The 27,840-nt window shown below is 36.0% G+C and overlaps 3 protein-coding genes across 3 annotated transcripts; 2 read left to right on the plus strand and 1 right to left on the minus strand.

Annotated features, from left to right (window-relative positions):
- The first annotated feature begins 304 nt into the window (after positions 1-304).
- LOC110258899 (olfactory receptor 10AG1-like) lies at positions 305-1,285 on the plus strand. The gene has a single exon (XM_085015176.1). The coding sequence runs from the start codon at positions 305-307 to the stop codon at positions 1,283-1,285; it is 981 nt and encodes a 326-aa protein (XP_084871302.1).
- Positions 1,286-9,070: 7,785 nt separating this feature from the next.
- LOC146405174 (olfactory receptor 5T1-like) lies at positions 9,071-10,064 on the minus strand. The gene is given in 2 exon segments (XM_085011651.1): positions 9,071-9,112; positions 9,114-10,064. Coding segments are annotated over 2 exon segments (993 nt in total).
- A 12,441-nt stretch (positions 10,065-22,505) lies between these two features.
- Positions 22,506-23,456, plus strand: LOC146405175 (olfactory receptor 10AG1-like). Its single transcript, XM_085015177.1, has one exon. The coding sequence runs from the start codon at positions 22,512-22,514 to the stop codon at positions 23,454-23,456; it is 945 nt and encodes a 314-aa protein (XP_084871303.1). The 5' UTR covers positions 22,506-22,511.
- Positions 23,457-27,840: the final 4,384 nt, after the last annotated feature.

The raw sequence follows: 27,840 nt of genomic DNA on the forward strand, positions 1-27,840 counted from the left end.
TAATGGTTGAACTTCAGTTTTGACAAAAAGAAATAGGTCATCTTCATACTCCCTTCTCATACCATAATTTAAATTAAAATATCTAGACATATGGATCATATTGGTATAATTAAAATGCAGATCTAACATGGACCATAATTTCAGCAACTTATTTATTGAATTGATTTTTTTTTTTCTGCAGATGAGTTTATAGCTCCTGGTTTCACATCAAATCTCCCAGAATCACAGAACACAAGTGTTACAAAGTAACTAAGAATTTATCACAACCAAAGCCCATGTCTTGATCCAATTATAAAAGAAGAGAATGCAGTCAAGAAATGTAAATCTACAGAGAGAAAATAATTTGAAAATTACAGAAACAAATCTTACGATAATGATGGAATTTGTTCTCTTGGGCTTTGCTGATATTCCCCAATTTCACTGGTTTCTTTTTGGGGGTTTCTTAGTCATATATTTGATTATCCTTTTGGGGAATGGCATCATTATTCTAATAACAAAAGTAGATGCCACTCTTCAGACCCCCATGTATTTTTTCCTCGGTAATTTTTCCTTCCTAGAAATCTGCTATGTATCAGTCACTCTTCCCAGGATGCTCATGGACCTTTGGACCCAGAAAGGAACTATTTCTTTTTTAACCTGTGCTACACAAATGTGTTTTTTCCTTATGCTGGGAGTCACAGAATGTTTCCTTCTGACTGTGATGGCCTACGACCGCTATGTGGCCATTTGTAACCCTTTACATTATCCTTTAGTCATGAACCACAAGGTCTGTGTCCAGCTGGTGGTTGCCTCCTGGATCAGTGGATTTCCAGTGCAGATAGGACTAACATGCCAGATTTTCTCTCTCCCCTTTTGTGGTTCTAACCAAATCAATCACTTCTTCTGTGATATCCCCCCATTATTGAAGCTGGCTTGTGGAGACATCTTTGAGAATGAGCTGGTGGTCTATATATTTGCTGTATTATTTGTCACTCTTCCTTTTCTGTTGATTCTTGGATTCTACATCAGAATTATCACCACCATCTTGAAGCTGCCATCAAAAACAGGACGAACCAAAGCCTTTTCCACTTGCTCTTCCCATATCATTGTTGTACTTTTATTCTATGGATCAGCCACTGTCACCTATTTAAAACCTAAATCCAATCAGTATGAAGGTATAGACAAACTGCTTTCTCTTTTTTATACAATTTTGACCCCAACATTTAATCCAATGATATACAGTCTGCGGAATAAAGACGTTAGAAAGGCAATGAGAAAATTTCTTCTCAAATTATCAGCATTATGAGACATTTGAAATAACACAAATTATTCTTTCATGCATTTAATTTGTATATAGACTTAATTGAAAGCTACTTTTCAGTAATGTTCTCAAATTTTCAGTAAGATAATAATGGAATTTCCTTTTAGTAGAGCCTTATGTTCTCAGAGTTATGGCAGTTGTGTTTATTTACCTTTAAAAGTAAGACATTATTTACAATGTTGTACTTTTAAAGATCAGTTTCCCCCTTCATTGTAAACTAGTGAATAGAGATGCGTAACTAAACCAGATGATGTGATATGCAGTATGGTCTATGACTGAAATTATGCCATTTTTCTAATTTATTAATGCCTTTCTCCATACTACCATAATATTATTAAAGAAACAAAACACTTTTAGATGCAACAGAGTCATTACTAAGTGATTCCTTCACAGGAAAAAAAAAAAGCCTGAATACATAAGGATATAAGTATAAGAAGTAATAATACAAATAATTTATGTGTAATATGATGTTTATAGCAGAACTATTTTTCTAAGCAAAAATGGAAAATGAATGTTCTTATTGAGAAAATTTTAATAAATATTATGTATAAATATAATAGAAAATTATAGTCATTAATCATGTTAATAATAAATCATTTCCTCTTGTATCCATTTTTTTTTTGTCATTCCTCCTAGACTGACTCTTGATTTATCTATATGATTACCTTTGGCCAAGGGAACATTAATACACACGAATAGCACTTCACCATTCCAACTTGTCCCCTCCAACAATGGAAATATTTCCATCCCTGTGGCAAAATGTCCAGTCTAGACTCCTGACAATGAAAGAGCACATAGAAAGAGACAAAAGGTAATATACAAATGATAGAAAGATGGGATCAAGTTTCAACTGATTAACAAAGGGCTACTTAGAGAGTTTTGGGATCTATTATACAGATGTCTCTCTTGTTCTCTAAACTGTATGTCATTCTTAGACTTTAAAAATTTCCCAATCTCTTTCTATTTTGAATCTGCATTTTAGTTGTTTTGGAATGCCCATGCATGGTAGATTTTCTAGTTGCTTTATACATGAACATTTCTTTCACAACATCAGTCTCCTCTGAAATAAAAATCTCTGTGCTACGTAATGTACATCACATTTTGAAAGGCCATTCAGTAATCATACAAAGGCATAAATCACACACACTATTAGATACTGAAAATGAGGGTAAAAATACATGACAAAAATGTTTAATCTATAATTCCAAGCACAATAACTTATGCATCTGTTTAAAGGAAAGTGTTCATCGAGATAGACCAAAATCAACACCAATTAAAAAAAAAGAATATTAAGAAGCAATCCAGAATATATCCTCCAGCCACAATGGAATTAAATTTCAATTTCATTATTTTGGGAGGGTCAGGGAATGGTGAAAGGGGAGAGCATGAGAACATTTCTAGGTATGATAGGTATCATCTTGTCTGAGATGATGGTTTCACTGGTGTGTACATATACAAGTCACATCAAATCGTAAGCTTCAGATATGCACTTTTATTACACTTCAGTTACACATTGACAAAATGCTAAAAACACTTTATTTAAAATTGAAACAGAAACTTCAGTAAAAGAAAACAAACAAAAAAAAATCTCATCAGTGTTGATCTACCAACAATGTCAAACAAATCTTTTCACCTGTAGTAACATGATATCAGTGGAAATTTCATATTAGAAATAAAGAAACATGAAATATGGTAAGTATAAGACTAAACATCAAATATTATATTTTTTCTTTTAATTTATTTTAGTACATATGTGTCTTTAAGGAAAACATCTTCACTTTTTCTTTTTTTTTAGGGCCTGCTCTTGTGGGCATATGGAAGTTCCCAGGCTAGCGGCTGAATCAGTTACAACTGCTGGCCTTTGTCACAGCTATAGCAATGCCAGATCCAAGCTGTGTCTGTGACTACACTCCAGCTCACAGTAACACCAGATCCTTAACCCACTGAGCAAGGCCAGGGATATAACTCACATCCTCATGGATACTAGTAGGGTTTGTGAGTCACTGAGCCACAATAGGAACTCCCATTTTTAACATTTTAATCATATGATACCAGTTCATAATAGGTAGCTCAGGTTTATGGTAACTTGCTGGGTAATGGTCAAGTGTTCAGTGTCTACTTAGATCCAGTGGCGGGCAGAGCTTACTGTTAAGAAGAAGAGTATTTATCCACAGAGGGTGAAAGGGTCTTGCTCCAAAATCCTAAGGGCTTGAGCTATAATCGCCTTTAAGGGCTTTGCGAAAGGCTTCAAATAGCATCCCTGTCTGCCGTGGACACTTTGAGTACCGTTGGGTCTACAGAAGCATATGGACCAAGTGATAGAGAAGATTTCACAGGAGCCTGGGCCTGTTGCAAAGTATTCTCTGCTCTGGGCTCCAATCAAAACTAGAAGTTTATTGGGTCCCTTGGTAAATGGACCGTAGGAACACCCTCCAATATGTTGCCTGCAAAATCCAGAAAGGCCTACCAGATGTTGTGCCTCTTTCTTCGCTGTAGAAGATGCCTGATGCAACAACTCATTTTTCATTATCTTTTTAAATTAAGGCATAGTTGATTTACACTGTTGTGCTAACTTCTGCTGTACAACAAAGTGACCCAGTCATACATTTATATAAATGTATATATTCTCAGTCTTAATTTTAGAAGAGATCCCAACACCCTAAATATAATTGGCCTTCTAGAAATTTCAGAGGTAGAAGACCCCTGAAATTTAGTTGGACTTATTTTCCATCCTTTGATAGGAAAGAAACTTTACCAATAAACTAGGGTAGTTGCTACTTCTTGCTTAGTGGCGCCAATCAGCGTCATGCCATCCGTATAATGGATAAGTGTTATGTTTTTTAGGATGAATAGGTGATTAAGAGCTCTGCAAACTAAATTATGACACATAGAGTCAGAGAGTGAAGGTGTACTGCTGCAATTGCTTGTCTTGCTAACAGAAAAATAGTTTTTGGTGGGTCTCAAAGACAAGTGTGGAGAAGATAATTACCTCCAGATCAGGGTCCAGGGTATGAGATCTTTTGGTCAAGCAATGAAACCACTTCTGGTTCATCAGCTGCAAATGAAGACACCACTTGGTTAAGCTTATGATAATCACTATTGCCCTTCAACGCCTCTCTTCTGTACCAGTCAAATAGGAGAGTTAAATGGGACCATCCCTGCATCTTTTAAGTCCTTGCACTTAAAGTGGCACTAATCTCAGCAACGCCTCTAGGACTGAACTACTGCTTTTGATATACCATGTTCCTATGCATGGTCAGTTCTCATGGCTTCTATTTTTATTTTCCCATCATAATACCCCTCACTCCACAGTTCAGGGAACCAATGTGGGGAGTCTGCCAATTGCTAAGTGTGTCTATGCCATCATGCATTCTGGAACTGGGAAAACAAGCACAAGATGGATTCAGGGACCCACTGGGCTCACTGTGGGATAGATCTGAGCTAAAACTCTAATGATCACTTGACCTCCATAAAGTTCTACTCTGACTAGAGGGCCGTCATGATATTTTGGGTCTCTACGGGAATCCATGTCGGTTCAGCATCAATATTTCCAGAAAATAGTGATTATTTCCTTTCCCCAGTGCAGGTACTCTGGAAAAAATCTTTAGGTCTCTTTGGGAAGGATTGGGGTAAATATTACAAATATAAACTTTGTGTATTTTACTAGGTGCTTCCTTAAGGGGCACTCTTCATTGAAAGGATTCTGAGTCTGTAAACTGGTTCAAGTCTGGCAATTAAGGATCCATGACTACCTATTTTAATGACTTTAGTTAGACTTTGGTTCCTTTGATCTGAACCTTTTCTGTTTAGACAGATCAGGTAAGAATTTAATAGGTTTCCTATCTCTTTTACTTTTAAGAAAACCATGTTTAAACAGACAAGGCCATACGTCTGTGTGAATCAAACTATTCTGATTCTGCTCTCCGTTACAGTAACAAAGACCACCTTACTTTTTTTGGCTGCACCTGTGGCATGTGGAAATTCTCGGGCCAGGGATCGAACTCACGTCACAGGTCTAACCAGAGCCACAGTGGTGACAACACTGGATCCTTAACATGCTGAGCCACAGGGGAACACACATGACCACCTTACTTTTGAGAGTTGGGTGCTGCCAGGTGGCTTCTGCCACTCTGGGATCCAATTCAAATCACTACGTTTAGAATTCCCAGATTAGCCACTGTGACCTTTGTAAGATCTGGCCTATGGAAAAGACCAATCATGGATATCTTCAAGAATACTGGGGCTCCCTTCACAAATGTATGTCTCACCTTGCTAGTGAAAGGCATGTCTTTTGCACACTCCCAGTGTGAGTGACTAGATCTTAAGTGAGAAACATTCCAGCCTCCTTAAGACTTTGAGTCACTTTCCCTACATTAAACCAAGGCAGGTTCGCCATTACCAATTAGCTCACCTTTGCTCCACGTTTAGACAACTAACCAAGCAAACCTACTAGAGTTCTTTTTAACTCTGCCGTCTGCAAGATGAAAGAAGAATCTTGGCTTAGAAGACCCCTAGCGATAAATTTGCTCTGATTTAACATTATATTCTTTCCACCATTGTCCCTCACCCTCAATAGCCACACATGTTCCTCGTATTACTGTCTATATAAATTAGAGAAATTAGTTCTTTGCAAGAGTAGTGTACCTCTACATGACTCATACTTCATACCTCACCTTTATGGGCTTTGTGAGACTCCTGTATAGTTATAGGTCTAGAAGGAAAGAAGGGTGTTGGGGGTGGGTCCTGATGAGAATCAGCATTGAATTGCACAATGACTGCTTCAGAAGAGGCCGTAACACTCCCCTTGGCCAGTACAGAGTTACCTGCATTGTCTTTAGAGTTATCTCCAACAAAGTGATCAGAATGGTAACACTACATCTATTGGCCATATGGACTTATCAAAATTCAGAGGATCAATGTCCCAACTCCATCAGGGACTTCTCACATGTTCTTGTTACAGTTTTAAGTATTCCTTTTTTTTTTTTTCCTACTATCACAGTGCCTCATTTTAATAGTAGATACTCTGTGATGATGGTGGTTCTGGGTTGCGTTTTCAGAAAACTTATTTCTGCTGCTACTGGAGAAAACGGCATGCAATGAAACTTTGAAGACATTTATGTAGCTCTCATGTAGGGCAGTTGAAGCCATGAGATTATCCTTTCCAATTTGCCCAATGACTTTAGAAGCAACAAATCAATCTTGTTATATTCATTAGCCAGATTAAAAATGTGTGAAAATATCATACACTTAGCCACCCTGATCCTTGATCCTTCTATTTTATTACAAGTAACCAGTTGTAATAATTGCATAGCTCTATTGTCAGACCATACCACAGCCTATCAGTGAAGACTACTAGAATATCACTAGAAATAATCATTGGTGTCTTTAGATAATACTAATGCTTAATCATCTTAGGCATCCAGTTCCAGAGATGCCAGAACACATTTATATAATTAATCCTTAAAACTTGGATTCTCTAGAGCTATTCTCAGTAGCAAAGTCTGCATTAGTCAGGGTTCTCAAGAAAAGCAGAACCAATAGAACTGAGTCAAAGCTGAGTCAGAGCCAGCAGGGAAACCCATGATGATGGGTGTTGTCATTCCTAAGTTTAAATATGATCTTGATAAATGCTAATGCCTAGTCTCTATATACCGGGAAGAAATACAGAATGGGTTTAGTGACATGCTGACTGAAAAAACAAAAGCAAAAGAAATATATCCTCTCAAACAGCATGGTCATGACACCAGGAATTTGAATATGGAATCTGTGGTCTCTGAATTAAAGGCTGGGATTCATTTGCTGCAAATATGTAGATGTAAGGATGAAGCAGGGTGATTTAATCTGGAGTCAGATGCCAATGACTCCATGCAAAGTGGATTGGGAATACGTGAACTGTGATATTGCTATGCATGAGATGGTAATTGCTTATCAGATATAATTGTAAAGTAACTTGTAATTGCACTGGAGTCTGTCCAATGTGAGATATATGGGGATGAAAGTTAACAGTTTACATTTAACTTGAAGATTGCACATGTTCGCATGCACGCATGGAAGTGCGTGTGCCCGTGTGTGTGTGTGTATTTGTGTTTGTATACACATAAATCCAATACTTGCAGGCTGAATTCTTAAGCCCCAATAACTCAGAATGTAACTGTATTTGGAGAGGCAGTTAACTGGAAATGATGTCTTTAGGGTGGGTCTTTGGCAATGTAACTATTTTTTTTTTTTCCCCACTGTACAGCAAGGGGGTCAGGTTATCCTTACATGTATACATTACAATTACAGTTTTTCCCCCACCCTTTCTTCTGTTGCAACATGAGTACCTAGACATAGTTCTCAATGCTATTCAGCAGGATCTCCTTGTAAATCTATTCTAAGTTGTGTCTGATAAGCCCAAGCTCCCGATCCCTCCCACTCCCTCCCCCTCCCATCAGGCAACCACAAGTCTCTTCTCCAAGTCCATGATTTTCTTTTCTGAGGAGATGTTCATTTGTGCTGGATATTAGATTCCAGTTATAAGTGATATCATATGGTATTTGTCTTTGTCTTTCTGGCTCATTTCACTCAGGATGAGATTCTCTAGTTCCATCCATGTTGCTGCAAATGGCATTATGTCATTCTTTTTTATGGCTGAGTAGTATTCCATTGTGTATATATACCACCTCTTCTGAATCCAATCATCTGTCAATGGACATTTGGATTGTTTCCATGTCCTGGCTATTGTGAATAGTGCTGTATGTTCATTGCAGCACTATTCACAATGTAACTATTGATTTTGTAAGAGATTCAGGCAGTGAAATTCAGAGAACAAATGATAACTTGATGACAGAGAGTGAGGATGCCATCAAGAAATGAAGAAAAGAAGCATCAGAAGAATTCAACGCTGTCCTTACACTGACTTCAGATAGATAGATTCCAGAACAGTGAGAAAATAAAATTCTGCTATTTATTTATTTTATTTTATTTATTTATTTTTGTCTTTTTGCCTTTTCTTGAGCCGCTCCCTCAGCATATGGAGGTTCCCAGGGTAGGGGCTGAATCAGAGCTGTAGCCACGGGCCTATGCCAGAGCCACAGCAATGTGGGATCCAAGCCATGTCTGGGACCCACATCACAGTTCACGGCAACACTGGATCCTTAACCCACTGAGCAAGACCAGGGATTGAACCCACAACCTCATGGTTCCTACTCAGATTCATTAACCACTGCGCCACGACTGGAACTCCCAAAATTCTGTTCTTTAAACAAAAAAATTCTGTGTAAACAATCTGTCTATGGTACTTTGTTATGTCAGCCCTAGGAAACTAATACCACCTGTATCAGCATATATACATATATATGTATACATGTGCATGTATTTGTGTATTTATATATGTATGTGTCTGTATGTGTGTGTGTATATAAAACTGCATAGGAGTTCCCACTCTAGCACAGTGGGTTAAGGATCCCACTCAGTAGCTCAGGCCACTGCAGGGACATCGATTTGATCCCTGACCTGGAGCAACAGATTAAAGGATCCAACATTGTCACAGCTGCTATGTAGATTGCAGCTATCACTCAGGTTTGACTTCTGGCCCAGGAACCTCCTTAAGCTTTGGGTGTGACCAAACAACAAAAAAAAGCCTGCATAGGTAGTAGGTTGGCTATGATCTTTATTTTAAAATATACAAGAAGGACAGGAAGACACTAATAAACTCAAAGAAAACAAACAATGTAGTATAACTTTTTGATATGAAGACAATAAATGTTTCAATTTCTTTCAATTTTATGTTTAATGTGAAAAATATACTTTATTAGCAAACCATTTTTTTCCCAAACACTCTCTTCACTGCCTCTTTTACATCCTTGTTCCTCAAACTATAGATGATGGGATTCAGCATGGGAATCACAATGGTATAAAACACAGACACTATCATGTCATGATCCAAGGCATAGCTGGAATTTGGTCTCACGTACATGAAAAGAACGGTACCGTGAAATATTGACACTCCAGTTAGATGAGAGCCACAGGTAGAGAAGACTTTTCTTCTCCCTTCTGCAGAATGCATCCTCAGAATGGCCGACAGAATGAAACCATAAGAGATCAGGACAATCAATATAGTGGATATCTCAATAGAGCCGGAAAAGTAGAAGACAAGAAGCTGGTTTGTGTGAGTGTCAGTGCAGGAAAGAGCAAGGAGTGGAGGGATGTCACAGAAGACATGTCTAATTTCGTTAGATGCACAGAAGGATAGGCTAAAAGTAGCCACTGTGTGTAAAGTACCATGCAAGATGCCACCAATGTAGCAGAAGATTATAAGTGGCACATAGACTCTGGGTGACATTCTAACTGAATATAAGAGGGGCTTGTAGATGGCTTCATAGCGATCATAGGCCATTGCAGCCAAGATAAAGCATTCAGTGGTCCCAAAAGTGATAAAGAGAAACATCTGTGCTGCACATCCAAGATACGAAATAGTTTTATTCTCTGATAGGAAATTGACCAACATTTTAGGGGTGATAACTGAGGAATAGCAAGCGTCCAAGAATGATAAGGCACTGAGAAAATAGTACATAGGGTTGTGGAGCCGAGAATCGATGATGACCAATAAAACCAATCCCAAATTTCCTATCAGAGTAAAAAGATAGATTGCTAGAAATAGGAAAAATAGGAAAACTTGCAGCTCAAAATCATCTGTAAAGCCTATCAATATAAACAGGGTGACGTCAGTCACATTTTTCTTCGGAACCCTGTGTAAATCCATATCTGATGGCAACCCTGACATTTCAGGCTTTAAGTTCTAAAGGCAGTATCCAGCGAAAATAGAGTCCACTCAATTACAAATTCATGTTTGTTTCCTAGAAGGGTATATTGAAATTCTTTGCAGTGAAGGAATAGACAGTGATCATAAAGTTGAGTCCAAGCGGATGCATTATCCTGTATAAATAAATTAAAGAAATTATTTCATTTTGTTATTGGTTAAATATGTCATGTTAAAAATAGTGTCAATTTATGTGCATTGGATTTAATTTCTGGTATATTAATTTACTACCTTTTTTATATCACATCATCTTAAAATTCTCAAAGAAAAACAAATATAGGAATTTTTAATCCAAAAATATTATAATAGAAAATACACATTTGAATGCTAATCCTAGATTTTCTACAACATGCATAAAATTTACCATTAGTAAAGTGGAGTAAATACTCTTACATCATAAGATTGTATTGAATATAATCAATGTGAAAATTATTTAACTTTAAAATGTCCCAGATTATTGGTTTTTATTTTTCAACTTGTCATATAAGACAGGCTTTTCCAACCAAATCATTTTATGTCCTCTCTTCTGGTTATGATCTCATTTCATTAGTATTTCTGGATGTGGTGAATGGACTTTATTGTGTAGATAAATGTACCAAGTTTTGCAAACAATACAGATTATTGTTTTATTATTGTTTTGGTTTGGTTCTTTGTCTAATAACTTTGTTTCTTGAAACACATAAAAGTACATTGTAAATTTTTGGCCTTTGCACTTTATTTTATGGTTATACGTTGTCTTTTTTTCTTTTTTTTCTTTTTCTTTTTGCTTGTTAGGGCTGCACCTGTGGCATATTTGAGGTTCCCAGGCTAAGGGTCAAATTGGAGCTACAGCCGTCGGCCTATACCACAGTCACAGCAACACAGGATCCAAGCCATATCTGCAACCTACACCACATCTCATAGCAACACTGGAATCCTTAACCCACTGAGCAAGGCCAAGGATAGAACCCACAACTCTGTGGTTATTAGTGGGATTCATTTCTGCTGCACCACCATGGGAACTCCCTGGTTCTCAAATTTTAACTTAATAACAATTCAAAGTTTTTGTCTATAAATATACTCATTATTCCTACAAATATGGTATATTTTGAGAAATATTTCTGTTAAAGATAATTTATGGTTATTCCTTTAATGCATCATATTGCTTATGAAGTATCTGTAATTACTATAAAATACAATTATTTGTTCCTCAGTAGGGATGGGGTGGTTCCAGAATCCCCTCCCCCATGACCAAATGAGAGGATTTTCGAGTTTCTTATATAAAATGGGCTAAGATTATGTATAACCTACATACATCTTCCCATATACATTAAATCATCTACAGATTACTTATAATGCATAATACAATGTGAATGTCATGTCAATAGTTGTAAATGCAATGAAAATGCTATGTAAATAGTTGCTGGTGCCCTGCAAATTAAAATTTTACTCTTTGGAAATATGGAAATTACTATTTTCCTAATATTTTTGATCTACAATTGATTGAATCCAAGGAAGTGGAATTTTTGTATCCAAAGGGCAGACTGTAAATATCTCTTGATAATAGATAATTAAACTATTTATAGAAGCTATTGCTAAAAGAAGCACATCAGTCTATAAGCTGCAATGTAGTGTTTTATTATTGCTCTATCTCCCTATACCTTAATATTGTTGCTTATTCAGTGGAATATGAAGAAATATAAGTGCATAACAATCAAAATATTAGAGTCACCAATATCTGTATCTAAAGCCTCTATCATTGAAACAATTAAATATTGTGTCTATTGTATTTAGACCAAGATATCAGCATGGTGACTCTTTGTTTTTCCTCTGGGTGTTATAGATCAAAATTTATCTTAAAGAGTGAAAAACCTACTATGCATAGGACTAAGTTCTATCAAATGACCTACCAAAGATTTCCTATGTGAAACACCTATGTTTATGTTATTTTGAGACTTCCAAACATCAAACAGAGGATGAGCAAATCAGCTTAAAACCATTAGAAGGAAAAAAAATCACATATTTTTATTTTCCCAGAACATCCCGCTCAGATTCACGTAAAAATTTTTCTTAATACATAGAATAAATAGCTTTTTAAATGTGGGGTTTCCAAACTAAGAAAAAAAAGCCTCATTTAATCCTTGCAGAGATATACAGTACAACTATATAATTAAGGCAAATATTGATTTCTTTGTTAATTCAGACCACTGACCTATTACTCATTTAAACATACATATACACACAAATGCATTATAAAAACTAGTTAACTTTGAATGGTTGTATTACTAATATATCTTATAAAACAATAAATTATTAGCATTAAAATGCATTAATGTATTGTGTGAGCATTAAAAATGCATTTATGTTGAGTTGTCTTGTGGTGAAGTAGGTTAAAGATCTGGTTTTGTCACTGCAGTGGCTTGGGTCACTGCTGTGGCACAGGTTTGATCCCCGGCATAGGAACTTCCACATGACTTAGGCATGGCCAGTAAATAAACAACAAAAATTTCTTTTTTTCACTCTTTCTTTCAAGAATCCATATGCTACATACAAAATATTTACTGAATAGAATAAGATACAAAACAGGACTTGGGTGATACAAAGTAGCAAAGTGAAGAGAAATAAAAAATACTCAAGCAAATTTTGAAAAATGCACCAATAGGTCATCTACTAAAGGAATCCATTCAAATAAACGTGTTAATTGACCTACTTTTTTGGGAAACTTTAGCTTCAGTATGATTCTAAACTTTATGTAACTGATATGTTTGAAGAGGCACAATTGTCGAAGATAAAAAATATTGTATTTTAACTCTAAGACCTTATATTGAAATCTCAGATTTAACACTTAGTGTGACCTAGGAAAGTAGTTTTATCCTTCAAATAAGAGGATACTAAGATTCATCAAGATTTCTATGCATGTCTTGTTCAACTACATGAACATGGTCAGACTATAGAATTCTAATTTATGAGATGCATTAAATATGGTTTTTAAAGTGTTAATTATATGCGAAGGATGCTCACATATGAAATATGACTTTTTATTCAAGTTTTTCTTAAGTCCAACAAAATAAATAAGGAGCCATGAAATCAAATTTTTATCAGAGATTTGAGCTATGAATGGACTCCAAACCAGAATCTAAGTAGCTCTTCTTTTAGTTATACTTAAGTTGTATGACACACATTAAATTAAAATATCATTCTTATGTGATTAAACCCAGTAAATTCTAATATTAAATGATACACAGCATCTAAAAATGCATCTATTTCATTACATCCTGATGTGGGACATGTCAATAACACTTAAATCTCTGTGATAATTTTGTCCATAGTATTTTTCTCATAACTCTGATATCTCTGATTTTGTAATGCAAGACATTGAATGAAGATGTATTTTATTGCAAATCATGTTCAATTAGAGCAACTATCTACTTCACTGTAAGGAACTGGAAGAGTGGCCAATAAAAAATATAGAGTTAATTTATTTCATACAAGATGCTCTTGAAACAGGGACTTCTGTCAACTAATATTTAATAAAATTAGAACTAATTGTTTTTATATCTAGCTGATTTAATATGAGAGAAAGAGGCTAGAAAGTGGATCTCAAATCTGTAACATAATGTCATTATTCTGGAAAACTAAAATGAGTTCCTACTTTGAGCGGGACTCAAAGTAGCTCTTTGAGTCCAACTCTCAAAGAGCTGGGAACATACAGTAATAGACATCAAAACAGTATCATAAGCTTTAAGCTTGAGGAAAAGAAAGCTGTGATAACAGCAACCATAAATAATGAAAGTGGCTACAAGAAGTTATAAATTGCATATACATTATTTTATGTAATCTATATAGCTACCTGCAAACTAAATAATTCAGTATTCTTTTATAGATGACACAGTTGAGGACCAGCTAGACCTGTGAATTGAGTGAGCTCACATAGTAAGTTGCCAGCAGCACCAAGATTATTAAAGCACAAATTTCTCTGTTGTTATACAGTGTGCTGAGCTATTTTCCATTGACCCGTTATAGACTAATCATGACACGCATAATTTTGGAACTGTCATCCCCTAGAAACAATATAAACTAACATGTTTATATATTTGAAACTTTTTTTTCAAATGAAGCTTAGTTGATTAGGAAATTAACATAAAACAAACAAAACAAAAACTTTGATGTAGCTTCTAGAGTTATCAGCTAAATAGTGAAATAAATTTTAAATTCACTTAAATCCCTCCATGAGAAAAAAAATAATAATCAAATGGTGTATAACCCATAGCTGGTTAATGATTTTCTTTCCATTCAATAATTTTCCTAAAGTTTAAATACAGCCAATTATTTCTACTCCCCTTATTCTGACTGTTACCTATAATCAAGTAAATTAATTTTCAAATTTATAGCTAAAGAGCTAAATATGTAAAGTCTTTCCTGTTTCCCATGCTGTGTTCCCTTAAATTTCCTCATTCAGTCTTTAATTCTGAGCTAACTAAAATAGCTATCTCATAGATAAATATTAAAACATAGAATCCAGTTTGAGATTCAAGGTTATAGCTTCCAAAATATTTTGTAAGTGATGAAAAAAACCTTTCATCTTACCTGTGGAAATGAACTACTAACTCAAAATTATACTCTTTTGGTATAAGAGTCTAATCGCTCAATATTAAGCATTTGGACTCTTATACCAGGTTCTCTGGCTCCTCCTGAAATCCTCAGGGATGCTTCAAGGACAAAACACACTAATTCTCTTCTGGGATAGAAAAGATGATTTCCTTTTTGTGTGTGATTTTAAAAAGCCTGATTCTATGTGCAATGAACTACATGGTAAAAAATTATTACATGGAATCACTTTGGCCTCTGGTATAAAATGATGTCTCAGGGGAAGGAGGAGATGCACAGAACTGGAAAAGAGATCTAATGATATAGTACACAGTCCTAACTCTGATATTTATAGCTATGCCAATGAGTTGATAATTTACTTTTCCTGAAATCCAGTTCCCTTTTTTGGAGAATATAAGTTATTATTTTCAGAATTTATAAGCACTTATATAATGAAATAATATGAAAGCATAACCTAGGGCAGCCTTCACTATCATTAAAGATTACTGTAGATATTTACATTTTAAAGTGCTACACTTCTAAGTGGTATGAGAGATAGATTTAAGCTTGTTGAGAATTTAATACTGTAGATATATAAATTTATAAATAGTATAAAAATAACTGTTAAATTTTATGTAGTAAAACATTAGAATAACACAGATCTGGCAGAGATAAAGATCAAATTTTTGAGCTGTGTTGTCTTGCAGATCCCATATATGAATTATATTATTACCTGGCTTTGTACTAAAAGAAATTCTTTTAAGGATTATGAAACTTATGCAAATGTTGAGGTTCTACACCCAGAGATGCAAAGAAAGAAGAAAGAACAAAAGAAGGAAAAAAAGAAAGAGAGAGAAAGGCAATGGAAAGAAGGAAGGGAGAGAGAAAGGGAGGGAGGAAGGAAAAGAAAAAGAAAGAAAGAAAGAAAGAAAGAAAGAAAGAAAGAAAGAAAGAAAGAAAGAAAGAAAGAAAGAAAGAAAGAAAGAAAAAAAGAGAGAAAGAGAAAAAAAGAAAGAAAGAAAGAAGGAAGGAAGGAAGGAAAGAGAGAGAGAGAGATAAAGAAAGAAAGGAAGAGAAAGGAAAGGGAAAGGGAGGGAGGAAGGAAAGAAGGCAGGGAGGAAGGAAGGAGGAAGCATAGAAAGAAAAAAAAATACTAAATTGGAAATAATGCAAATGTCTATCAACTATCGAATGCATACTGTGTATGCCCATTATCTTTACTCATTCTGAGCATGTTGTTTTGTGCTGGAATATCTGACATAGCCACAGTGTTGGGCTGACAATAAGAAACAAAATTTTCCTCAAATGTCATTCTTAGCAAATTAATCTATCGTCCCCAACAAACTCATGATTAGGACCCATTTTACTGGAAATAAAGAATCACTTATTTAATAACTGATATCATAATAATACCACCCTAAAAAAATCACTTTGAATATCTTTGTTCCTTTCCTTCCTTCCTTAGCTATTACATGTTTTGTTTTGTTTTGTTTCAAAAAGACATTAGCTAATAAATGTACTGTACAGGAAGCCTTTGGAGAATAATTTCTGAATGACTCTAGCTTATATTTTCAGAAATTTTACCCATTCAACACATCGATGTTAGTTTTTCAGATTTAAAACAATCTAATTAAAAATTAGCAATAGATCCTTTACAGAAAGATACTGTATGATTTTAGGTATGGTAACAATTTTTTTTTAATGTTTCCTCCCCCCCACCCCCGCCACATTCTAAACTAGCAGAGATTGATCTACCCTAAGAATTGGATCTAGACATCTGAAAAAGGTCAGGTTTTTTTCTTCGTATTTTTTTGCATTTCTCTGTTCTATTCTTCTACCTATTAGCCTAATTCTCTGTAGAAATGCTTCAACAATACGGCAGAAACATATTAGTAACATTTCCCGAGTTTTACACCTTATTCTTCATTAAAGCAAAACTATGAATGTATTCTTGCATTTTCAAGGAAATAATATGATGTGGATTTAACTATTTTTAACTATTTTGCCCCAATATAGAATTATCTATTTACCAAGATTTCTCAACTTAACTATGAATTCTTTAGTTGAAGAAATATTAAGAGAAATTAAAATCAATGTACTAGGAAGATTTGTTGCATTATTTTTTCTAACTCTTCCTGGTTGAGAAAGATGAAAATCAAGAGTCATTTTAGGGCCTAAACAAACAAAGAGCAAGAGAATTGTTAAGAAAACCAAGTCTTTTCTTTCCTACAGATGTTTTCCATGAAAACACGGTTGACTAGTTTAGATTCATGGTTGTCAAGTTGACAAAGGATAGACTCTGACAGCTGGTTTTATCATAACATGTTCAGGCTATAGTACCCAGCTAGTCAATCAAACAATAACTTGGCATTGTTTTCATATATTCTGTAAGAGTGATTAATACCTAACACCAATAAATTTTAAGCGAAGGAGATGACCTTGTAAAAAGTAAATGTAGGCCTCAACCAATCAGTTGGATGCTCTTAAAAGCAAACTGAGGTTTCCCTGAGGAAGAAATTCTGACTCAAAGCAGCTTCTTCCTGAAAGTTTCAAAATCAACCGTGATAAAAGAAACAACCTAATTAGAAAACATACCAGAGACTTGAAAAGGTATTTTACTTAAAGGAATACACAGAAGCCAAATAATTTCATAAAAGATGCTCGCCAGCATTAGTTATTATTAAAATACAAATTGAAAACAAAACAGGCTTATCCTACACATATACATGCAATGGCTAGAATTAGAATAAAATGAAATAAATCACAAAATAATGTAACTCAAAATTGGTAAATGAAGAGATAGCCTTTTATTAGTGATAGCTTTCAAAGCATTAATATGTTTCTTATTTTTCATTTTTCAATTTTTTTTGTCTTTTTTTAGGGCCAAACCTACGGCATGTGGAGGTTTCCAAGCTAGGGGTCGAATCGAGCTGTAGCTGCTGGCCCACACCACAACCACAGCAGCACCAGATCAGAGCCACATCTGTGACCTACACCACAGCTCATGGCAATGTCAGATCCTTAACATACTGAATGAGGCCAGGGATCGTACCTGCATCCTCATGGATACTAGTCAGATGCGTTTCGGCTAAGCCACGATGGGAACTACAGCATGGACATTTCTAATGTGGGTTTCTCCATGTCTCTATCTATTCTTCTTTATACAAGTATAAATCTATTCCTGCTTCCTGTAATTAAATCTAATATTCTCCTCCATTATATTTTGTGAGTGTGTGTCTCTGTGTGTTTGTTTGTAGGGGGTGTTACAGAAAAATTATTCTATCACTGCCTGCTCACTAAGCTGAGAGGAGCTCTAATTAAGCTGAGGACACCAGTGGCTGGGAACTCAGTAAAGGAACTACTTGGAATTTTAGGTTGTGACTACGGAGGGGAATTGAGGATAGAAATAGGCAGCCTTGTCTGGTCACTTGGCAGTGCAGCGAGAAATATTCCCAACCTCCCTTCCAGCTTGGTGTGATCTTGTAACTAAAGTTGAGTTGAGGGACTGAAATTGTGCATGCTGTGTTTAGTTTGCGTATCTAAAAAGGAAGAAGTAGAGTTCCTGTCGTTGCTCAGTGGTTAACAAATCTGACTAGGAACCATGAAGTTGAGGGTTCGATCCCTGGCCTCACTCAGTAGGTTAAGGATCCGGCATTGCTGTGAGCTGTGATGTAGGTTGCAGACATGGCTCGGATCCTGCATTGCTGTGGCTGTAGTGTAGGCTGGCAGCTACAGCTCCGATTCGACCCCTAGCCTGGGAATCTCCATATGCCCCAGGAGCAGCCCTAGAAAAGGCAAAAGGACAAAAATAATAAGTAAATAAAAAATAAAAATAAATAAAAAGGAAGACGTGAGTGCTTCCCTTTATTCCCACTCCCTTTCTGTAGTCTAGGAGGTGAAGAGGCCCGTCGGGCTAGTGTGGATGTGGAGATGGAAGATTCGTGTATAAAAAGACATAACTGCCTCCCAACAGCCCTAGATTTCCTACCTCTGAATTTACGATGACAGAGAAACAAAAATCTATTTAACCGAAGACATTGTACAATTGCATCTTCTTTAGAACATCTTAGTTTATGCTGTAGGTAATAAGTAATTATGCATTTCTGATTTTACAAGGCTCGTATTTCTTAATAAACACAAAATCCAGTAAGAGAGGTAGATAACTTAGAGAAGGCGTGGTATGGAAAGATAGATAGGGTTTTTTTGTTGTACCAGCTCCCCGAATGGCAGGCGGAAAAATTTAGTTCAATTAGGAAGGGACCTGGGGAAGAAGCTAATCCCCAGAGTAAAGAATATTTCCTATTTAAAGAACACTTTGTTATGACCATAGAACATATTACAGACACTGGTTAAACTCTGTTTCAAATGAATATGAATTTCCTAATTGTCCCCCAAAATCTCATTTTCTCTCTGTCTTTTAACTCAATCCATAAAGGTAAGAATTCTATTTAACTTCAATCCAAATAGGTAAGCATGAATCATTTTTTATCCAATAAAGAATTTAGTTTTACACATAACAGTATATATTTAGCATCTACAAAATAACACATTTTGGAGACTTTACAAGAGAAATCCCTTGATATAATTACTATTTAATTTCAAACCCTGATTCAGACAGCTTTTGGCAGTATTATTCCTATCATTATATTTTCAAATGAGAAATTACAAATTGCTTTCTAATATAACTGGCTAGTATACCAAAGATTACAGCTCTCTTCATTATCATCATCATCATCTTAGGTGCTAATATTTATTAAGTAATTGCCTGTGATAAGCAGGTATTTAAGTAGTTTACATATATTAAATCTGGGGATATCTCATAAAAATTTAATTGCATATAACTAAAGAGTAAGATAGTGGATGGACCTTATTAAAATGGGTTTGCATCCTTCTCATGCCAAAGGAATCATTAGTTTGTTAAAATTAAATTCAATGTAAATGAATCTGAAAATACTAGGAAATAATGGCATGTTTTCATTTTTATCTTTGGAGATGTCTCTCAAAGAAAAAAAGTCTTCTGAACTGCATTCGCTAATTTTAGATTATTTCTTATTTTCAATTTGATTTTATGAACTTGCTCTAAATAGTATTAAATGTATTGTGATATAGCTGGTATACCAAAAAAAAATAATTATTAAATTCGATAGACCAGAAAAATAAATGCAAATTATTTTGCTAAAAACAAAAGTGGCTACATTTACCTGAATTTAGTATTTTTCTTTCTGAGTTTTATAAATAGAAGCACAAATGTTTCCAAAAGTCAGAAACCAGCAAATGTGTTGCAGGTTTTGAGGAACTCTTTGTACCTGAGTTTGAGTTTAGAAGGTAAGTATGTATAGACAGGATTTGAAAAATTATTTCTTAATTTGCAAATGGTTTTACATTGATAATTCCATTTAATAGTCATAAAATATTGTTCCATTTGACAAATAGCAAGTTGAGGTTAAAATTGTTTTCAGTAAATGTGGACACTATATTCTTGCCTGCAAGTTCTATTGTTCTTAGTTTCTCTGGCTACTTTTTGTACCTGAGTTTCAGTATGCTTTTCAAATGCACCACCTTATTTGAAGAGTAAGGAATCATTTAGAGAGAGGATCAAAGATGAGAGAAGACCTTATATGAAGAGCAGATACAGTAAGAAGAACAAAGCAGGTGACAGTCTCTGCAGACAATGGTGAGCCCATCCAGTGTAGATGCATGATGCTTGCTGGTCTGAAAAGATTGCTGATTCATTCAACAAACAATTTTAATCAGTGTCCAAGTACTACACTTTATATTGAATTAAATAAGTGAATAAAACATGAGTAAAGGAGGCAGGATGAGATAAACAAAAAACAAACAAAAGTTATGGTCATGTAGACTCAGACACATGAAATCATTTCTTAGTAATATCACCTATCAGCCATTAGGTTCTGAATGTTTTAAAGAAACAGTTACAGCATTTTGACATTTCCTACAATCACATTTTCTTTGGGAGAAATGCATATAATGGGCAAGGATAAAATACTTTTTGTACCTTAATATGGAGTCTGGAATAGTGTAGATGGTAAAAGAAATTACTATTTTTTTGTGTGTGTGTCTTTTTGTGTTTTTAGGACCGCACCTGCGGCATATAGAGGTTCCCAGGCTAGGGGTCTAATTGGAGCTGTAGCGGCCGGCCTTCGCCAGAGCCACAGCAATGAAGGATCCAAGCCACGTTTGCGACCCACCCCACAGCTCACAGCAATACCAGATCCTTAACCCACTGAGGGAGGCCAGGGATCGAGCCTGCAACCCCATGGTCCCTAGTCGGATTCGTTTCTGCTGCGCCACGACGGGAACTCCAAGAAATTACTCTTTAACTTTCCTTTTCTAACTCACAGAAAATCCTCAGCATTCCCAAGTTTTAGATGAACTGCTGCTTCTGCCCCATTTGTGTCTACACTTTTGTAGCTGAAATGTTGACCATTGTCCTCCCTTAATACCGGCAGAATATGGATGTAGGTGTCTCTTTGTTGCAAGGACTTATTCTCTGCGTACTTTCCAATCAGTTAACACGTACCATTAAAGTTATATACCACATACTGCAAACAAGGAAGTAATTTGCTACTTCTGCCAGAGGGAGTGAAAAGAGTATAATTTCTAGCCCCCATCCCCCGACACACACATATCACAGAAGCCATGCTTGAATGTACCAGGAGAAGGAGGCGGTCAGTCTGAATGCTATGTAGGAACTGTCACTTACACTTTGGGCACCATTCCAAAGAAGCAATCAAGTTGACTCACTTTTACTTTAGTCAAGCAGTTAGTACATAAATTTTTGGGAAACAAATATGCTCCACATAGCCTAAAAAATGTACGGAACATAAAGAAAGTTATAATCTACATAGAACAAAAAGAAAAGTACAACATAAAGATGGGCAATCTGGACCAAACACATTCACACGCCTGAACTAGCAGGCATGTGTGTGTGAAACAGAGGAAAAAGGAAGAAGAAAAATGAAAGAGTGGATTAAATGGATGTCGCAGAATAGTAGAAAATGTTGAGGAAGTGAGTGATTTGGGAAGTTTCTCAGAGACGAGTTGTGGCTGACATCTCTTTCATACCAGAAGGGTGGAGGGGTGAGCATTATAGTTAGAACTGCCTTCTTGAAGAAAAATGCTTGGTGTTCCTGCCTCTTATCTGATGAGAGTTCCTGGACAGGAAGACCACCTTAGAATTTCTTTCCTCTTAACTGAAAAATTTGAATAAAAATGACTGTTGAATTTAAAGACCTTATATTGAAAAATTCAGTTAAAAATTTAAAAATCATCCCAAATATTGAGTGGTCAGGTCATTAATTTTCTTTATAATAAAATAGATTAAATAGAAAATCATAGCTAAACAGGACATTAAAGTAACACTGGAAAGTCATCACATTAAAAAATCAATGTTATCTTGCCTGGCTTACAAAATATTTACTTGCACAATAAAATTAATTTTGAAGTGATAATAATATAAAACAGAATTGAGAGGTGAGAAGAAAAACATGTCAACCGGAAGAAGGAAATCACTGATGCAACTGAATATAAATTCAGATCTTGCATTTTTGAGTGTTTAGGTGACTAGCAAAATTATAAGCATATCTTCAGAAACAAAGAAATATGATAATATGTAACAGAAAATGGAGGCTAAAGATTTTTTTCCTAAAAATATGTTTACTGGTAATGAAAAATGTACTTCACCCTTAATAGACCTCTTATCAGTTACAGTTTTGCTTTTATAGGAAACTGGAAAAACTGAAAGGAATATCATCCTATTTTACATACGAAAATAAGAGCCAAAGAGAGTGGAATAACAGTGCAGCAGATTAAATATTCCCACAGATGAAATATGAAGAGACGGAAGCAGAAGCCAATGTGTCCACGGTGATGCAGTTTGTGCTCCTGGGATTTTCTGACCTTCCAAACCTCCAAGGGCTACTGTTCGGGCTGTTCTCCATCACTTACATCATGATCTTAATCGGAAATAGTCTCATAATAATACTAACGAGGCTCGACACTGCACTCCAGACACCCATGTATTTTTTCCTGGCCAACTTTTCCGCTGTGGAAATCTGCTACGTGTCCGTCACTCTCCCTAGGGTCCTGGTCAACCTTTGCACTCAGGATAGGAGCATTTCTGTGCTGGGCTGTGCCACTCAAACGTGCTTCTTCCTGATGCTGGCAACCACTGAAAGTTTCCTCCTGGCCGTGATGGCCTATGACCGCTACGTGGCCATTTGCAACCCTCTGCACTATCCTCTGGTCATGAACCACAGGGTGTGCATCCGACTGGCCGTGGGCTCCTGGATCTGTGGAGTCCCCGTGCAGATAGGGCAGACGTGCCAGATCTTCTCTCTGCACTTCTGTCATTCGAACCACATTAACCACTTTTTCTGTGACATGCCTCCCATTCTGAAGCTAGCCTGTGGAGACATATCCCTGCATGAGCTGTCTGTGTACGTAGTCGTTCTGCTGGTTGGCGCTGTCCCTTTTATGTTGATACTTGCCTCTTACAGCAAAATCATTTCCACGATTCTGAGGTTGCCAACATCCAGAGGTCGGGACAAAGCCTTCTCCACCTGTTCCTCTCACCTGCTGGTTGTGCTCTTATTTTTTGGATCTGGTGTCATCACCTACTTAAGGCCCCCATCCAGCCATTCTCCAGGAATTGACAAACTGCTCTCTCTGTTTTATACCATCGTGACTCCAATGTTTAATCCCCTGATATACAGTCTTAGGAACAAGGATGTGATTGCAGCACTCAGAAAATTATTACTTAAAAAATAGTGTGATGAATTTAATCATAAATGTTTTTGCAGTTTTCCCTAGAGTTAGAGTTATCTGAGAAACATTAAGAAATCTCTGCATTGCCCCTGAAGAAGTTAATCACTTCTAGTTTACGAGGTAATTTTAGACACTTTTAAGCATTAACCCACAATTTATTACACTTAAATCTAGAGTAGGCAAAGTATCGTCACTACTCTCTCCCTAAAGATTAATTCTGTCTTATGAGTGAAAGAGTAATGTACATGACATAATTTATTAAAAAAAACAGAATTCAATGTTAAGATTTTTTATTTAAGTTATAACGAAAAATATGAAAGATTAGTTACCTAAAGAATTGCTTTAATCTTCACACTTGTGTTTTTCATTCTTTGATTCAATAGCACAGAAACTGGCCAATGACAATTAAATAATGCATGTTTGAAGAAGGGAGGGAATGAAAAAATGTTTTGACAAAGGGATATTTCTAAAGACTGCTTCAGACTCCTGGTAAATCTAGAGTTTTCAGAGACACAATAAACGTTGCGGGCATATTAATTTAACCCACTCTAAACCCATTTGAAATTACTCCAAACATAGTACTGAAAGAAACCCTTTCATGCCCTTAGTTCATTTCCTAAGTGCTGGATGTACTAGGACCCTACACTAGTCTGTCCTTTTCTACCTAGCACATATTTCTATCTTCTATTTAGCAACTTTAGGTAGAAGTAATCTGCTTTGAATTATTTCAGCTTTTTTGTCAGTGCACTCCAAATATCTAATCCCATGCCAATGTCTATATTTTTAAAAAAATTATCTATGAATTTAAAATCGAAAAGTGTTAGAAGTTATTTTCAGATTTACCCGCAAGTCCACATGCTCACATTACCTTAGTGTGTCTTACCTAATCTTCCCTGTCTTGAACTCTTTCTAAGGTGTTTGAAATATGTAAAACTTTGCACTGATAGTTATCAGAGAAAGTGATAGCCTCGTTAATGCCCACCCTCCCAATTTCATTCTCAAATCGGCAACACACATCAAGAGATGATCGACTGCATCTGCCTCTGAGAACTTTTGCTGGCAGTTCTTTTGACAAGTATTTTAATTATAATTAAGCACATGTGTATGAGTCAGCGTTAGCTCCTGTTTTATGTGTAGTTACATTTAAATTCATCGTGTTGCTGTGGCTGTGGTGGTGTAGGCTGGCGGCTTCAGCTCCAATTGGACCCCTAGCCAGGGAACCTCCATATGCCACGGGAGCGGCTCTAGAAAAGGCAAAAAATAAACAATAAAAATAATAAAAAAATAAATTCATCAACCCATGTATATGCTCTACCATCTAACTCATTTGCTACATTTATTTGATTATGTATCTTATTAATGTTAATATATATACTTAAACAAATGCATGTAAAATATATACGTAATTATGTGCATGTGCACATATATATACACATATTCCTTCTCAATTAATATTTGATATAAGGATTTTATACATGGTTCATGATGGAGACCAGGGTGATGATGATAATACTGATGATAAAGATGATGATTATACTGGACATAGCAGTGGAGGTAGTTTTTGTTTCTGAAGTTTAGTAAAGCAAAATCAAATTCTCATGGGAGCAGTGCTCTCCCAAAAGTTCAGATCACAGATTTTTAATCTCCTCCTCACCAATTTTTTTTTTTTTTTTTGTCTTTTGTCTTTTTAGGACCGCACTAGCATCATATGGAGGTTCCCAGGCTAGGGGTCTAATCAGAGCTGTAGCCTCCTGCCTACAGCCACAGCCACAGCAACGCTGGATCCAAGCCGCATTTGAGATCTACACTACAACTCAGACCAACACCCGATCCTTAACCCCCTGAGTAAGGCTAGGGATCGAACCCATGTCCTCATGGATACTAGTCGGGTTCATTAACCCCTGAGCTATGGCGGGAACCTCACCAAATTTTGAGTAAGAGACTTAGCTATGCTTTTTCATTTCATTCTTTTAAGGAACAAGATTAAAATGAGTACATTTTAAGGCCTTTTTTTTGGCTTTCTCCAGCATTTTGTGAATCAGGTGACATCCAATCTAGAAGGTAGACAGAAACTCTGCAGAGCTATGCAAAGCAAGTGGTTTTCACAGATAGAAGGGAGCAGAAACAAGGAAATTCTACTAGGCAAAAATTATTGCAGTTGCTTTCCTCATATGGTGTGGGAGGGGCTTATTAGGCAGTTGATCTAACTACTGATAATTAGGCAATTCCTGATTGACTGATTCCATTTCTGACAGAGCCATGTTAAGTTTGGAGACACAAGGGTTAGCCCATGTGACTCCATTTGAGTCCGGTTGTCTTGTCTTTAACATAACAATTAGTAAAATGGTGAAAACATACTCTTTCCTATGAAGTCCCAGGATTATTATAGGGTTCAAATATCCACTCAGCTTAAAAAACATGAAAAATTTAAGTATTGGTCTATTTAAATTTAATTCATAATAAGTCACCAGTTCTGATTTATTTTATACTCAAATTTGTTCAAAAAATTATTACAATTTCATTTTTCATTGAACTAATTGATTTATAATATTAGTTTCTGGTGGGAGTTCCCTTACTATAGCACAAGGGATCTGAAGCATCTCGAAGTGCTGGGATGTGGGTTTGATACCTGGCCCAGGAAAGTGGTTTAAGGATCTGGCATTGCCACAGCTGTAGCACAGGTCTCAACAATGGCTTGGATTTTATTCTTGGCTTAGGAACTCCATACGCCATGGGGCAGTCAAAAAAGAAAAAAAAAAAATTTTTTTTTTATGGTGTATGGCTGAGTGATTCAGTATTTTTACAGCTTACAGTCCATTAAAAGTTGTTAGAAGATAATGGTTGTAACTCCTTGTGCTATACAATGTATACTTGTTTCTTATCTATTTTATACATAGTAGTTTGTATCTATTAATTCCATTCCTGTAATTTGATCCTAGTGCTATTTTGGAGCAAAGGTGTATTCCAAAATATCAATAACCAGTGCTTCCTATGTGACTCAGCAGGTTAAGAACGTGCCTAGTGTCCTTGAGGATATGAGTTTGATCCCTCACTCAGTAGGGTAAGGACCAGGCATTGCCCAAAACTGTGGCATAGGACACAGACATATCTTGGATCCAGCATTGCTGTGGCTGTGGCATAGAGCGGCAGCTGCAGTTCTGATTCCATCTCTAGTCCTGGATCCCATATGCCTCAATCCCATATGCCTCTTTACAGCCCTAAGAAAAAAAATTACTTAGGGAAGAAAATCTACTTGTCTACACATTGCAATTATAAACTATGTTTAGTTTTGCCAAAAATGTACTAATCAAATATTTTCTCATCTAAGTGGGGACAAAGGAACAGAGCTAAATCTTCATTAATATTCAAATAAAATATTAATTAACATTTATATCATTGTGAACGCAAGACCAATTAACAATTGTAGCGTCCACTTATACTTTCGCAAAACTCCTTGAGAGCTTTATATTTCTTCCTTTTATTTCTCTGCCCCTTGTCTTCACATTCAGTTAACTCACAGATTGAGGCAGCCTTTAGAAATTACGTTCTGGACATTTAGTTATTTATTTTCTATCCATTACCAGCCAACATTTGAGAGTCACTGAAAATAAATTTATGACATGATTTATATTAGTCATCTGGTTAAAGTATTCTTATTTGACTGGTCCATGACTGCCATGTGGGACTCCATTAATTTCCTGCAGTAAACACCAATAAATTTACCTTGCTTCTTCTGATTTTTTTTTTTTTTTTTGTCATTTTAGGCTGCACCCATGGCATATGGAGGTTCCCAGGCTAGGGACCAAACTGCAGCTTCAGCTGCCAGCCTACGCCACACCCACAGCAATGCAGGATGAGAGCCACATCTGAGACCTACACTACAGCTCACAGCAATGCCGGATCCTTAACCAACTAACAAGGCAAAGAATCAAACCCAAAACCTCATGGTAAAGCAAAATCAAAATCTCATGGGAACAGTGCTTTCCCAAAGGTTCAGATAATAGTCAGAATCATTTCCACTGCTCCACAATGGGAACTCCTCCTCTGATTTTTAAATGACTCGAGTTTTATGAACAGTAGAATTTAGTGACTTCTGGCTAACAATTATATGGAGGATCCAATCTATGATTTGATGAGCTGTTTAGTTAAGATGTAGGTCCTCTGTTATGTTAAAATAGTGGCTTCAATAAATACATCACAAATATATATTTAATGAGAAAGGCAACATACACATTGCTGTCCAGATTCATTTTGGATGAATGTTGTTATATTTTGAAGATTGCTTCTCCTAAGGGGACATTTACATAATTTCCTTAGCAGTAGTAATGTTTTGGTATGATGCCCTCTAAAGAAAATACTTCTGGAAGTTCCAGCTATGGCTCACTGG

Source organism: Sus scrofa, chromosome 2 (assembly GCF_054392235.1).
Source record: "Sus scrofa isolate SSC_HxYL_T2T_F1_AM1 chromosome 2, Sscrofa_HxYL_maternal_Yorkshire_Landrace_v2.0, whole genome shotgun sequence".
In the NCBI taxonomy this organism is placed as follows: Eukaryota; Metazoa; Chordata; class Mammalia; order Artiodactyla; family Suidae; genus Sus; species Sus scrofa.

Coding starts and splice junctions, on each gene's coding strand:
- LOC110258899 (XM_085015176.1), top strand. CDS start 305: ATGCAGTCAAGAAATGTAAATCTACAGAGAGAAAATAATTTGAAAATT.
- LOC146405175 (XM_085015177.1), top strand. CDS start 22,512: ATGAAATATGAAGAGACGGAAGCAGAAGCCAATGTGTCCACGGTGATG.